Here is a 15,948-nt window from a genome sequence, read left to right as displayed (position 1 = left end):
GAGAGGTGATTGAAAAACTACAATTCTGCAATCGACAGATCAAAATATCAAATATTGAAAATTAATTTTAAAATTTTTATATAAAATATTTAATTATAATAATGTGGATTTTATGTAGAGTTTAATTATGTCCAAAGTGAAAATTTTGAGATTTGATTACAACATTAATTCAATTTTTAGAATTAAAATTAATTAAAATGCAGGCATGTTTTATGTCAAAATAACAAATTACAATCTTTTGTCTTTATTTTTCTTCTTCTCAAATTTAAAGGAAGACTCCAGAGCTCCTTTTTTTGTATCTTGTTGCAACGGGTCGTTGGAAAAGTAGTCCTAATGCAGTCAGTGATTTCAAAAATTGCCCTCCCTTTTGCCCTGACATGATCTGTGCGAGTAAATAAGATTCGGAGCTAGATGAATGCGGACGTCGTCTGCAAGCAAAACCTCCTCCAAGCTTTTGTATCTTTTCCTTGCTTTTGCGGCCTGCACGGGCCGCTTTTAAATATTGTTTAACTGACTGAGAAAATAAAATGACTGTGCGAGGGAGACGAAATTTATCTTGCGAGCTGCAGGGAGGCGCATTTTACGCAAGTTTATTGTGCGGATTCCCAAGAAAAAGAAAGGGATGCAATCGTTTTTTCTTTCTTTTCTCTCTCCTGCGCTTTCTTCCAGCAAACGCTTTTATCTGGAATAAATTTCGTTAAGCGTTTTTTTTTACCCTGGAGAGAAACAATTGGGAAGGAAACGCCGCTTAATGCTCTTTGATTCAATTAAGATTAGGCCGGAGCTAAACAATAAAAAAAAAACTAATCCAATTGAAATACTTTATTAGATAGAAAGGACCAGAGCGCTGCTTTTTGCAATTAAAAAACAAAAAACTTTGCAGACGGTTTTGTGTGTGTAATTGAGCTGCGAATTCTTTCTTATTTCTTTTTTCTCCGAGGAATGTAAGCGGATTAATTTATCCTGACAAGAATGGGCAGCGCTCAGTCTCCGTCTTGTCTCGTATATTGGCCGAAAACCACCAGCGTAGGGACGAGATATCTTATCTCTTATGGGGTTTTAAGGAGACCGCCTTCTTCCATTACCGACTGAGCGGTCTTAGTGCAGGCCAAGTTTGCCTGCTAATAACATTGGGCCCTCCCAACTTCGTAAGCCCCGACATCAAACAACAGAGCGAGCTTCAAGTGTTACAATTAAATATCCCTCGGCTGCGCTGCTCGGCCTAATCCGAAAGCTGCGCCTGTCACGACTTTGCGACTCACGGACTAATCCGCTGAGGGAATGCGAAGTGGAGCACAAACTGATCGGGCGGAAAACCATCAAGTCAACTCCTCTTTGCTCTAAATTTGTTTTCAAACAAACAATAAAATATTTAATTTTTTAAAAAAATGATTGTACTTAAACAAAAGGTGGCACTAATTTATCGCAATATTGATTTTCGGCTCTTATTCGTTAAAAATAGTTAAGAAAGAATAATTTTTATTTTTTGAAACATCGAATTCATTGGGAGAAATTGTTGAAGTTAATTAAGCTGTAAATAATTATATTAAATATTATTCAGTTTTCAAGTACATTTAACATTTTCACTTTTATTAATATTCAGATTAGCACAGCCACAGATTAGTTCATATTTATTTACTTTCAATTTCATCTTCTGTCTTTTTGGGTTGTAGATGTTTTTGTGCCTTTACTATACATATTTGGCACTTCATAAATTGAATCTTTATTGTTTTTCATTTAAAACGTTGGAAAGCTCTAAAAAATTTCTTTTATAAACTTAAATACAATATTAATATATATATTTTTTTATATAAAAAAGAAATTGTTTTTAAAACTGTACATATATTTATATTATTTCCATAAATAAAATGTTTTATAATTTTATTTTCAATTTATTTTTTTTACATTTTTATTTTGTTTACACAAAATAGAAGCATTAATTTGGTAAAATAATATTTGAAAATTCAATAGCTTTTAATAAATATCTTATACTTATAAAGTAAAACAATTACAATAATTGTTGTAAAATATGAATTTGGATTTAAAAAATATTTCTATCTGCAGCCTATGGATTCGTGTCATTATCACTTTTATTACGGTATTAAAATATTCAAAATGAATTGAATTAAATTTTTAAACATATTCAAAAATAAACCAGAGTAATTTTTTTTTTGTTATATTAATTTAGTACATCGGCTCGTCAAAGGTTTTATTTTTAGTCCCATTTTCCTTCCTTTTTTTGGAACAAAGCGTTGCTACGGTCGGCTCGTCAGTTTCCTTTGGAAATTAATCCTCTGTGATCGGTCAGCGGTAATGACTGCAAACAACATGTGGAACAATGGCCGCGCACTGTGATGTGCTCCGTTTCAGCGGCACGTAAAGTACATAAGGTACATAAAGAGTTGAGAGTAAAAGTGTGCGTGTCAGTTGTTTCTCGCACGAGTTGCTCCGCCGCCGTACTTACAGATTCCCCTGCTCATTCGCACAAAGTTCCATTCCGCTAGGATGGGCTTGTCAAACCGAACGTTATTTTTTAGCCGCGCATAAAAGCGGTGGCCTATCTGCCAGGGGCTGCACAGTGAGTGATGTTGCGAGAGAGGTGGCGAAGCCTAGGCCTCGGCAAAACGCACTCGGCGAATTTGCTCCGCTCGAAAGATGCTGTGTGTGTTTTGCCCACGCTTGACGTCACCTCTTCCTTTTGCATAAACAGAGCCGAGCACATTATTATTATATTGTTCTCTCTGGCAAAGGCACGAGTGCTCTCGTCGAGTTATTACTAGAAAGGTCAGTGGAGTTTGCATTGCATTAGGCCTGCTCAGAAATGCCTTTAGAAGCGCTTCCGAGCATCGTTGGAAAGGAAAAATGAGCAAACGCTCTTTGTTCGTTGGCATGAACATGTGAAATATGCTCGATTTTGTTGTTGTATTCAATTAAGAAAAAAAAATAATAATCATGGAGTCTTTGATCTTTGACGTGTAAAATCTAAAAATTCATTTTAAAAAGAGCCGAAAGAAAAATATAATTAAAAAATTTAGATTTCCACTGGATTAATCTGTTATAAGGTTATATTTTAATGAGGGCAGGTTTATTTTCATTTAAAATAAACAAAATTTATATGATGATGAAATTTACCCGTTTTATTATTATTATTTGTTCTTTTGAGAGATCCGAACCAGTTTTTTTTATTTACTATAAGAAAATTTAATGAGGATTCACTAATAAAATATTTATTTAAAATTGCATGAAAATACAGACAAATTTAGCTAGGAGGATAAAAAAGGAGAGGAAAAAATAATCTGGAAATAAATTTAAAGCTTTCCCATACCTAACAAAAACGCTTTTGCTTTGAAAATGCGGCTCAGGTCTTCACTATCTACCTCTGTTTTTAGAGTTTTTTTTTCAGCAGTAAATTCCTAAGGACCATAAACTGCACTCGAGGCCATCCAATTTCCCTGCCATTCCAATCTAATTTCGAGTGCATTGCAACGGTGCGGAGAGACACGTCGGGGCTGCCTTCGCAAATGCGACCAGGGCAGGCAGACAGACAGGACGCGGTGCTATATTGGACGTAATGTAATGCGGGTTGAAGTAAGGAAAGTTGGCGCGCTGCACGAGCGCTTGTACCACTCTTTATGGTGCAGGCAATAATCATTAATGTGCACCGCACTCTCTCCACTTCGGCACAGGAAGAATAAAGCATTTTCGCTCGGATTAATTGAGCCGATCGTTATTCTCGACGGCCTCGTAATTCCGTCCCTCGACGGGCACTTCACTCGTGCCCAAAAGTTGAAGGGGACCCGCAACGTTTTGAGTGCGTCGTTTGAATGCGATTGGTGCTTAATGATCTGGCGGAAGAGCTGCGAAGATCGGACTTGCCAGCGAGAATATTCCGAAGAATGGGGTTAAAATGACTGAATTCAAATGAGTGGATGCGAATCAGAGACAAACTTAGCGGAATATAATTATAAAATTTTTCGTCTTGCAAACCGGTTCATTAGTTTGCAGTGGAATTAAAGCTTATGATATGAATTACTGAGGGTGAAGAGTTTTAATAATAACTATGACAAATGTCTTAATTAGTGCCAACGTTTTTGTTTTCTATAAGGAAATTAGTAATTAAATTATTTATGTGATAAATTAAGCGTAAAACTTATATCCCCATAAAAATGAGAATGTTTTGTTGAAAATTTCTCAGAGAAAGTAATACTTGAGCAAAAAAGTATAAAAATAAGTATTTTTCCCAAAGAAAATTCTAAAGTATAAACATTTTTTTGTATGAAAGACAGTTTGCAATTATCTACAGCCAGAATTAATTTATTAAGTGAATTCAAAACAAAATCAAAGGGATCTATCAAACAAAAATAATTTTATTCTGTCTTGCAAGCGATATAAAAACGTGCATACTATTTTAAATATGGAATATTTCAAAAGAGAAGAGCTAAATAGAAGAAAGGAGACGAAATTATTATTTAATGTTGAATTTATATAAAAAATTTACCTAAAAACGTTTGTTTAAAAGTGAATATTGGATGTTTCTATTTAATCCCAAATTAATTTAAAATTCCAGTTTTAAAATTTAAAATATTCTGCAATTTATTTGAAGAAGCGGTGATTTTTAGTGAAATTTGCCCAAAATATGATAAATAATTATTATCTTCTATTCAGCAAACAATAAACTCCACCAGAGGTCAATATGAACTTTTAAAATTGAAGCTGAACACCATTTTAATTAAAACTGTATCTGTGTATTGTTCCCAATGTTTACACGGCGCGACTGTCCATACAAATAAATTGTGCCTATGTTTTCACTTGGAACAAATATGACGCCATCGGTCTCGCGCGTCACCACGCCGGATTGACATTGTCAATTGATTTTGCACGCGGAATGTGGAGCAACCAACGCGGAGCCTCATCACTATGCACCGACTGTACAATTTTCGTGCGAGTGTTTGCTTTCCATACTGAAATGCCACTGCGCTATATAAATATATAAAATTCACGGAGAGCACAAACAAGGCCATTGTAATGCGAGGGCGGATGAGTTTAATGAATCGACGCAAATCTCATTAGGCGGCACTCGGCGAAATATAATTAATGGCCCTCGCTTTCATATTTCGGTGCGAATTTTCGTGAATTTTCGAGAGTCACTCGACCACGTCAAGTGCACGTTGGCCTCTCTCTCTCTCTCTCTGTGTTGGGCGCCCGCCGCATTATTACACCCTAATGCAAATTCATGTTTGCAAGTGCATTCGCCGTCCAGCGCACGGGTGCCATAAATCACAAATTAACACGAACACGCCGAGCTCACTCACTCCGAGAGTAATTAATTCAACTTTTGCATTTGTTTTTCAAGCCAGACACTGCCACGCGCCGACCTAGCGTTAATTAATTTGTGTATCGATCATGCATTTCAATTAAATTTACGATAATACATAATGTTGCATTACACAAATAATTTTTTCGTTTCTCAACAGCTTGGTTTCAATCTTTCAATTTGCTGTTTCACTTTTTAAAACAAATTAAAATAAATTCATTATTATCAAAATTAATATCACTTCAAGATTGTATTTAATTAACAAAAATGTGTTTTTGGAAGCTAATGAACCTTTAAATTTGTGAATAGAATGTGTGGAATATGAGTAAAACAAAAATGAACAGACGATTTTTATTTTTGCGTTGCCAATTTTTCTGATTAAAAATTGATCGAATTTTGCTATTTCTTGATTAAAGAACTCTTCTAGTTATTGGTTCCGGATCCTTTGCCTTGCTTTATTTTCTTTTCACTGCTCTTTCCACTTTCATTATTTCAACCTTTCTTCGGGAAAGACATCGTATTGCATTGTTGGAGCTCCTCAAATTGTTGAGTGTAACTTTTAGCAGCAAATTTAGGGATATTTTTTTGTAGGCGCGTTTCCTGATCATTTGCCCGAGCGGTGTCTAAATTTGTAAATTACAACTTTAAGTCTTATTATTCATTTGAAATAATTTAGCTCCTGGTTCAACTGGTTAGGAGTTGAAGATCTCTAATTTTCACATATTTTCACTTACTTTAAAGCATAAAATTTCAAATACAGCTACACATTTTCAAATAAAACTTATTCTCCTAAAAAACAGCCGAAACTAAAACACCACATGTGGTGTTTTCCAAATTTGCTAATTTTTTGGATTTTTCTTGCTCATGAAATAGGGTTGCCGAAACTGGTAGAGCCATTTGTCTTTGAATAAAAACCATTTCTGCAACGAGGAAAGAGCCCGATTCATTCATTTTTATGATCTTCTACTTGAGTTTCAACTTCTTCAAACAAACTAAAATTTGATTTAAAAAATAACCAATTTGGCAAGAAAACACAAAGTGCAGTAAAAATTAATTTCAAGTGCCAACTAAGAATTCAACTGCACATTTCAATCCACGCCAGCTCAAAACCAACAAAAGTTACTTTGCATTGTCTGCTTTTGGCAGTTTTGGGTGGTGTGCTGGGGATGCGTCAGTCGCGTGTGCATTATTTACAGGTCTTGTGGTGCGAGACGAATTCCACGTAGCTGAAGACGTACATTTCTTGTCACTAAAACCCCAGCAGCGGACATAAATGCCGGTTTATGGGCCGTCACAAGTGCTGATGACGTTTCCCATGCGCACAAAAGGCGAATAAAATATTCCCTTGTACAAACCTGCACCTGCACGGCCAACTTTTATTTTTAAAAGCAGCGTTCTTTTTTTTACCTTTTTCACAGCCCCTCTTTGCCGCTCTATTCATAAATAATAGCGAGAATTATTTTCCACGCACGTTCGCACTTAGGCGCTCATATTTACGGCCAGTTTTTATTATTTACGTGTGCCGGCGAGGCTTTCATCTGTGCTGCGAAATTCAATAATAATTATTGCCGGATATGGAAATTGAAATCGGCTGATGGAAAAATCATCGGCGGATTTATTCAATCATCTTGCCGACTCTTTGATTGCAATCGACGGAACACATCAAAGCTGGATGGCGGCGATTTTTCGAAAAAATGATGGAGTGTTTTTTTTTTATATTAGTATCGAATTAGTGAGAGCGGCTCTGATGTTGTGCATCGCGTGGAATTAATGGATTCGTGCCCGTCGGCCCAAATTAAAAATTTGTTTGTATGAAAAGGCGGAATGATTTCAGTGGTACGACGAGTGCGTGCAAATGCGCAATTCACAGTTAAAAATATCCAATGATTTTGCATTCAGACTTTCAGAAATAAAATGTTGCCATTGTTGGAAATCAAAGTAAAATGTTGCATCTTATTTTATATATCATAATGGCAGAAAGGATAACTTTTAATCATTAACTAATTTATTTTGTAGATCTATGCATGTATTTTAATGTTGTTAAGTCCAGAGAAATAGCAACTCATGGTTCAGGAATTGTTAAATTAACCACTTGCTATCAATAAAATCGATAGTTGTAATATTTATATATTTTGAACTGATAATTATGTCAGATTAAAGTAATTTAAAATTGATACAACGCAAGTTTGCTGTAAACGTATAGGAAAATAAAATAAAAATTATAATTATTTAACATTTTATACATAAAAAAAAAATGAAAAGTAAGATACTTTTAATACATAATATGGGGTGTTAAAATTTTAATAATAATAATAATTAAATAAAATTTGATTTAAAAAAAAGCATAATTGAGCATTTAAGCAGACAACTGATAGTTGAAAGCCCTTTCTTCTTATTTTAAATTTTTGTGTAGATTCAGCAGGATAAATAATTAATAGTTTTTCTCTCTGCAAGCTACAGAAATTTCAGCAACAACCAGGAAAACTTCTGCAGAAATTTTAAAACTTTGCTTTTCTCCGGCTTGTTATTATCTTATTTTTGTTAGAGTTTAAAATTTTTGCGAGTTTTTACCAACTGAAGTTTGTCTTAATATTTCGGCTCACCATCAAATTTGATTGATAGTTTTCTTAAATCTTATCATAAGCACTTTTATTTCTTATTTTTTGTTTTTAAATGATTCTCAAATGCACTATTTGAAGAGGAAGATTTGTGTGATTTATTTATCGATCAATTTATTATTCAATTATTTTCACTGGTAAAAGTCAATTTGTACCAAAATTATGATCAAAAAATTTTGAAAACCAATATATATATTATATATATATAAAAAAAACTATTTTCACATAATTTGCATGGAAAATCTTCTCTCCTATTTCTGTTTTTGATTAAATCCTGAATTTTTCTTTGATCTATTATGTGCCAAATCGGAAATTTACCATTAAAGAGATTTTCACATTTCCAGGTCACTCTGATGTTTTTCTTTTTCTTGAAGGCAAACGGAATTTCAATACATAATAAATGCGGCGAGTGTCTCACTACTTTTCGCGACGTGGATGTTGAGGACGGACACGGAGGAGCAGCTGATGGAAGAGCCACCCCGTCGCCCGCCCGCCCGCCAACCCTCCGCCTCTTCACATATATTGATCCGCAAAGTTGGCTGTGTGTGGAGCGGGTTGCCGAGCATGCAGGCGCGCCGCCGGTAGACATCAGCGCGGCTGCTGGGCCGCCAGGATGGCGAGGAAATCAATGCCCCATTCATCACGGTGCCGTCTCATTTGCTCCCAGGAGACGCGTCACCGCCGCCCCGCACGGAGGCGCCCGATCATTTCGCATTTCTGCATCGCGCTGCCCGCCCTCGGCGACTGCCAAATGTGCCACTGCCGATAACACACACACCACCCTTTGATCCCCGAAAGTATACACGTTTTGACATCTCTCATCATTCTTTATTCAAAAGAAACACATAAAAATTTTGTTCCGCTCCACTTCATATTAAAATTTAAAATGATTGAAATTTTAATTAATTTTGTAACAATTTATCACAAAAATTTATCCAAATTTCAAATTGTAGCAAAATTCCTACTTTTTTGCAGCAAACGTTCATAGTTTTTATTTTCTTTATATTTGGAATATTTAGCACTTACAATTAGCACTTTAATTGGCCTGTCGTTAGTAGTTTGTTTAATTTATAATTTAAATTACATCTTAGCCAATTAAATGTTAAGCTTTAAGATTAATGAATATTTTAATAGCAACCATTTACCAAATAATTAAACTTATCGTTTTAAATTAAAATTTTTAAATGATATATTTTATATTATTATATTTATTATCGTTTTAACATTCAATAACTATTCAAATAAAAAAATGACTAAACATAATTTTTATTATATTTAAAACAGCACGTCTTAGCATTAAATTTGCTATACAATGGCAATTCAGTGGTGAAAATCATATTGAAGGATCTCACAATCTTAGTTGATTTAGAATAAAGTTAATTATAAATAAGAAAAAATAAAAAGATATTGCATTGAAAATAGTCTCTAAATCATTCTTCTGTTGATATGTTAAGTATTCGGCTAATTTGTTTTAAAAATTTATACGTTGAATAATAAACAATTGTTTTGAGGGAAACATTGAATTGTTGGACAAAAGGCAGGCAACGCTCGCAAAGATTTTCCTGACATTTTCTAATCATAATAACCTGATGCAATGAGCCCCCGCTGATAATTCTCGGATTTAATTATTATTAGAAATTAATCAGTACTGGTTTGGTATTAATTTTCCAGTCAAGTTTTCATTCCATCAGTTAACCCCGAACTAATTTGACAACAATTGCCCCATCAAAGAGTGCGGCTGCCGCAAATTGGCGTGGCCCCGTCACTCACTCACCAACTCTTCTCCGAAGCACACTTTTCGCGGTGCTTGATTCGCTACTAACCTCCTTTGTTTCGCAGCCTCTCCTTAACCCTTTGCTCCCGCTTATCAGCTGGCCAAACAAAGCTTGAAAAACGCTGGTTCGAGGGGCTGCCGCCGCCGCCTCGTCGCTCACCAGAGTTGTTACTCCTCACCGAGTTTTGAAATGCATGAACCGGGCGCGCCACTTGTTGATGCGCGCAACGCTCGACGGATGGATGAGAAGCCGCACTTCTTCTTCACTTGCGCGAGTTATTATTGCTCACCCTCCCCATCAGCAGCGGACTCTCGAGGGGTGCAAGGGTCTTATTTGAATTTCCAAGCGCCGTGTAACCGCGAGGATTTTTAATTGGGCTCCTTTCTTTGTATTGCAAATGGAGGCAGCAATTTTTCCATGATGAGGGAAACGCATCTAATTTTTTAATCTTTAAATTTGAATTAATTAAAAAAAAATTACAATATATATTTATATAAATTGCTGAGATTCCAATATACAGAATTTTTCTTGTTTTTATAAAATTTAAATTTTAATAAAATATTAAAGATTAACTTTATTATGAAGTTTGAATTAATTTTATAATTTTTATTTCAATATTATTACTTGAATGGAGAATAAAAATATGAGAAATTAGAAACTAAATTTAATATATTCATCTTCTCTTTAAATCACTAGCAATCAGATAATATAAATAAACATTCTTTGTAAAAATAGGCTCTGGAATTATCCTATAAATGTATAACTTGTTGACTTTAATAAAGAATATGATGTAATTAAGGTCAAATAATTTGTAAAAATTAATCGGATGTTTGATTGGAAATAATGTAATGAAAGGTAAAATAATATTAAACAAATATTGTCATAATATTGGAATAATTTGAATTTTTTCCTTGCTCTCTGGGGTTGCGAATGGTTTCAGACTGTGATTGAAACTAATAATGCAGTGTTTTTAATTTTTAACTCTACGTCAGAGTTGCATGATTTTTTTTATTTGGAATGCTTCTTCGTTTTAGTATGGTAAATGAAAATTTGGGCTTTCAATTGAAGTCTCGCATAAAATACATGAATGACCCTTTATTTTAGGCCTTCCATTTTCTCAAAACTTCTTAAAATAAATTAATTTTGGATTATTTTTGAAACTTTATCAATTCTTTAAATTTTCCAGCTTATTCTTTACATTATTTTGAGAACCAACAACTACAGTATAAAAGTCTGCTAGACCGTTGACAATTTGTTTAGGCGAATAAATCAGCACGGCGCGTGAAAGTTTGGCACGAATTTCCCACTGCGGAAAGAGAGGCGGCGGTGATTTACATTTCGCCGAATGAATTACGCGGTATTGTTCCAGCGAGAATTGGCCGCCGAGCCCCGCACGCTCGAGCTGCTTTATGGACTCGATCTGCACACATCTGCGAAACACACACGCGAAAAGCTGGAATTTATTTATCGGCGCCAGCCAGGGATTTGTCCTCTGTGACGAGAGAGAGATTCGCCCTCTCGCTTTCCGGCGAAAAACGAGAAAAAATATTCCGTCGAGCGTAAACCGTACGCGGACCATTATTTATTTGCTCGGTTATTTTACACGCGTACGTTTGTTTTCATTCAAATAAATGGACTCTCCGATATAAAAATATGAGATTTTACTGCGCAATAATTCGGTTACGCGTTGGATGGGGAGGCGCTGGACCGAACCAACATGGACACGTGCAACATAAACTCAAGTCCAGGCTGAATTTACGACTGCAGAAAAACAAACTGGAAGGAAAGAGCTCTCATAAAAATACATATTTTTCTATTATTTTTATTGCCTTTTATGAAATTGAAATAAAAAAAAATTCCTGCGCTTTTTGAATCTTTGTTTGAAATTTGTATGATTCAAAAATATTTTCTTTGCCAGATATTATGAATATTATCAAAAGTTCGCGCTTATATTTTTGTTAATTTTATTTTCATCAGAAAAAAAACCTCAGCATTATCTCTGAGGGGGTGTATTCGTTCTGGGGTTATCTCCGTGACTGGGCGTTAATGAGGTTGTTAGTCGCAGTTCGTCACAAGTGGTCTCCTCTCCATCTCGCTCGCTCGGCCAACTCAACAGGCGAGATGATCTTGGAATTCCAGCCGCGCAATTATTCCTCCACTTTCCTGCTGGCATGCCTCGTGCTGCTCCAATTATCGCTAATCAGGAGCCAAAAACCCGAGACGATTCTCAGAAGGAATCTTCTGTCAAATTACAACAAGGAGTTGCTGCCACGCGAGAACAACAGTGCTCTGGTCAATGTGTCGACTTATCTCGTCATAAAGCGCATCGAGCCCAAGAAGAACTTCATGGTCACCGTCCAGGCAAACCTTTTCGCCACCTGGATGGACGATTATTTGAAGTACACGGACAACCCCGACGATATAAAAAATCTTGTTGTCACGGCTGATGAGGTTTGGGTAAGAAATTCAAAATTTTTAACTAGGCGTGCTCAATTTTTGCAAAACAATATGGCCACCGATGGAATCAAATCGTTTCTGATTCGACTATTCTAGCAAATAATTGAAACTATTTAAATTAAGGGTTATCCAAACGCCTTACCAGGACGAGTCAAAGTCAACTTACAATTAGCTTCTTATCTAATAACTCAGGTTAAAAAAGTGGTCAATTGTTTGTTGACTTTTTAACATAAACTTCAGACCTCGGCTTTAAAGCCAAATGAAAATTGTAGGAGCGGAATTCATATAACCAAGTCAACTGACTTAGCTTTGAATTTTAATAGGTTATAGGCCAAGTTATAGTTTGCTGATTTAGTTGACTAATTGTAAGTATATTTGGTTAGGCTAACTTATACTCGATCAGGTTAGCATTTTGAGTGGTGATTAATTAAATAATATGAATTTAATAGGTTCCAGACATCACCATTTATAACGTGGAGCTCACCACAAAATTGTTCGGCGCCGGGAGCAGGTGCTATTTATACCCAAGCGGCAAGTTGTCCTGCAAGCGACGATTTTCCGTGTCCATTTATTGTCAACTTGACTACAAAGAGTGGCCTCACGATACGCAAGTTTGCGAGTTGTTCATTGGTGCTTGGGCTGAGACTCGCGTGAACTTGGTCACCATGGGCAAGAACGGATACTCTCTAAACCTGCTTAGGAACAATCCAAGATGGCTCGTCAAAAATGTGACTGTCAATCCGCAACCCATCGGACACGGTGGCGCCATTTACATCAGGTACAATTTTGAACTGAAGAGGAAGGATATGGGGCACTACAATGAGTACGTTGCACCGGCCATGAGTGAGTTTGGGATTCAAACATTCTAATTATAAAATTTTAATAATCCACAAATCTAATTGATTTCAATAATCTAAATTTTTGAGCATTTGCAACAAAATATCATGATTTTGAAATGAAAATCGATAGGATTTCACCACAGATGAAAATTAACTTAAATTGATTTATTCCAATACGATACTGCTTTTGGATAAATAAAATATCATAAAAATATCAACAAACTTTAAATTAAAACACGTAATGAAAAACGTAATGTAAATTTATTACTATATATCATTACTTTAAACAAAGTTATTAAGTTTTATCAAAAAACTGCATTTTTATTAATTTTTTTATGCACCATAATTTTCATTTTTATTTTATTATAAAATTAAATCATTTATTAATTTTTCAATAATTTATTTTATGATTTTCTTACAAGTAAAAAAATTAGATTGAATTTGATTAGTCAAAGGTATTGCTATGCATTACCAAGTTTAAATTTGTTAATAATGAAGCCGTTCATTATAGCCAATATCTGGTGCCTAGAAAATAGAAATAATTGATCTCAAAAGACTCCTCACTCGAAGAAAATTTTCTTCATGTATAGTATGGTATATTAATTATATATATATAAAGCGCAATTTATTGACAGATCGTGGAAATTTAAAAGATTTTTATTAATACTTCCAAAATTTGAACAAAAAAAAACTGATGAAACAAATTATTGCTGTAAAAAAATCTAAACCTTTTTCAAATATTGAGGCCAAAACTAGCAATACACTTTTGGATGAATTAATTAAGTGGCAAGATTCACGTTGATCGTTTTATTTTCCATTTCTAAATCTCAAAGAAATACACAAAATAATTTGTAAACTTTGCCGTGACTTGGCCTCATTCTCTCTACCAGTTCTTTGTGCCTTTATTATAAACTCGTTGCGAGGAAAACTATTATTATTCATACTAGTTCCTCAAAGAAGTCAAAGAAGCCCCTTTTGCTTGACAAAGTATGACTTATGGCCTCGTTCCTCGAGCGAACAAGTTAAATTCAGCGCGCATTGTAAAATGTGACCGCCCTTTGAAGTCTCGGGAATATATATTTTCAATTACATCGCGCGTTGCTTTCCTCAGTCGGCGCCATTCGTCTTCAGTTCCTCAAAGGGAATGAACAACCCTTTCTGCAGCAGGGCGCTGCTGTGACCCATTTGTATTTGCGCCGAGGCCCAGATGTTATCGGTCGTGGATGCATATAAATAAAATATACATGTGCACCGCATTGCATCCATCTTTCCACCCAGCACTACACTTTTCGAGTGATAAATTTGCATCTCATTTCCTCGCGAGTGCACCACTTCTTCGGCTTCGTTTTTGATAAATGTGGCACCACGTGTTGAATTCGACATTTTTTTCCAGTTATCGCTCTGCTGTCGTTGAGTCCGTTTTGGTTGCCCAGGGACAGAGGACTGCTCAGGATTGCCATGACGATGGTCACGCTCACTTTGAATGCCTTGTTTTTACAGCACTTAGGATTTGATATTTTGGGATGGAGTGGAGACACTGTGCCGAAAATAGGTAACACACAATTTTTTTAATATTATTATGCGAACAGAAATAAATTGTTCCTGATTTACTAAAAAATGTTGTAGTCTTACAAAGAAATTTTAATTGTGATATGCGACAATCGTGCTCAGACTGTACCTTGAGATTTTTTCGTTCCTTTTGAATATCAAAATAACTTAATTTCAATAAAATTCATTAAATGCTTCTCAATACTACAGTTCGTCTAAAGTGGAATGCAGAGTCCGCAAGGTTACAATTGAACATATCATAAAATGAACTGCTAGAATATTTTATAAATTTCAACTTTGTTTTGCATTTAAAAACCTTTGAAAAATCAATGGTATAACAAATTTTATGTAAAAGCAAATAAAATAAATTATTTTAAAATAAAATTTTATTATTTTTATGTTAAAATAAAATTGCAATAAAATAACTATATAACTGCAAAACAAATAAATCAAAAAGGTTATTGTGTAGTCAATTTTTTTACTTCCAATTAGTTTGATATGCAAAGAATTATTATTATTATTCGCATTACATTATTTATTAAAAATAATTTGAAGTTCTTTGTTCCTTTTATTATTTGGCCCAGAGCATTATCGGATCGGCTCACACTTTTTATCGGACTATTGCTTGTTGCTGTTTATATTTTAGCATTTTATTTTTTTTCCCATTAAAACATTTGAAATAAAATCAGATATTTGAAATAAGCACTTTTGTTTAAATTTAGATCCACTCTGGCAAATAATTTAATTCAAAAATTGTGCCTTGTACATTTTAAAATATTAAACAAATTCGTATCTCGACGTATTTTGCCGTTCAAAAACGCTTTTGACCATCAACTCTGCTTTGTATACCAAGCATGAAAACGCACTTTGTGTTTGCCGACAGGTCAATTCTACCGGGACGGCATCTACATGAACCTGTTCTCGGTGCTAATCACGGCGGTGCTGCGGCTGCTGTGCTCGACGGAGGCGGCCGTGCCCGCCTATCTGGCCCCGATTTCGGCCTTTCTGGGCTCGTCGCCGGTGACCCGCACGGTGCTCTGCGTGCCTCCCAAGACCGGGCCGTGGCATCCGCTGGCTGCTTTATTGGACCGGGCCGCATTCTTGGCGGCCGCTCTTATCTATTTCCTGGTCCTTGTGGATCTGGTGCCCGCCTAATGTGCGTTTAGGGAAATGCGAGCTGGGGGGACATTATACGAGCGGCGGGATTTCTTCTCTCTTTTCCGATCGAGATTGCGCCCCCCTGCCTTTGTATGATAAACACCATTTATATCGAATTTAAAACGCATCTTGGAGGGCGCCGAAGAAGGAAATAAAAAAAGAGGAAAATCCAACAAAGCTTCTTTCATTTGCCTAATCCGGTTGAAAGGTGCTTGGATGTTGCGAAACGGCCCTTTTAC

At 35.4% G+C, this 15,948-nt stretch overlaps 2 protein-coding genes across 6 annotated transcripts in view; one reads left to right on the top strand and one right to left on the bottom strand.

Annotated features, from left to right (window-relative positions):
* The window catches only part of LOC132199740 (uncharacterized protein CG43867), a 142,370-nt gene that overhangs the window by 82,472 nt on the left and 43,950 nt on the right, over positions 1–15,948 (bottom strand). The window lies entirely within an intron of this gene.
* Positions 11,778–15,886, top strand: LOC132199742 (acetylcholine receptor subunit alpha-like). Its single transcript, XM_059624694.1, has 4 exons — positions 11,778–12,164; positions 12,614–13,007; positions 14,397–14,555; positions 15,435–15,886. Exons 1-4 carry the CDS (start codon positions 11,829–11,831, stop codon positions 15,704–15,706), a joined length of 1,161 nt encoding a protein of 386 aa, XP_059480677.1. The 5' UTR covers positions 11,778–11,828; the 3' UTR covers positions 15,707–15,886.

The sequence above is a fragment of the Neocloeon triangulifer genome, unplaced genomic scaffold (genome assembly GCF_031216515.1).
Source record: "Neocloeon triangulifer isolate White Clay Creek 2 clone unplaced genomic scaffold, ASM3121651v1 ptg000014l, whole genome shotgun sequence".
Taxonomy (NCBI): Eukaryota; Metazoa; Arthropoda; class Insecta; order Ephemeroptera; family Baetidae; genus Neocloeon; species Neocloeon triangulifer.
Note: the sequence above shows the minus strand (reverse complement) of the source record. Positions and strands in the feature narration are given on the sequence as shown.

Excerpts from the sequence above, each read along its gene's own strand:
- LOC132199742 (XM_059624694.1), top strand. The coding sequence starts at position 11,829 with ATGATCTTGGAATTCCAGCCGCGCAATTATTCCTCCACTTTCCTGCTG. Across the intron at positions 12,165-12,613 it reads TCACGGCTGATGAGGTTTGG|GTTCCAGACATCACCATTTA; the intron begins GTAAGAAATTCA and ends TGAATTTAATAG. Across the intron at positions 13,008-14,396 it reads GTACGTTGCACCGGCCATGA|TTATCGCTCTGCTGTCGTTG; the intron begins GTGAGTTTGGGA and ends ATTTTTTTCCAG.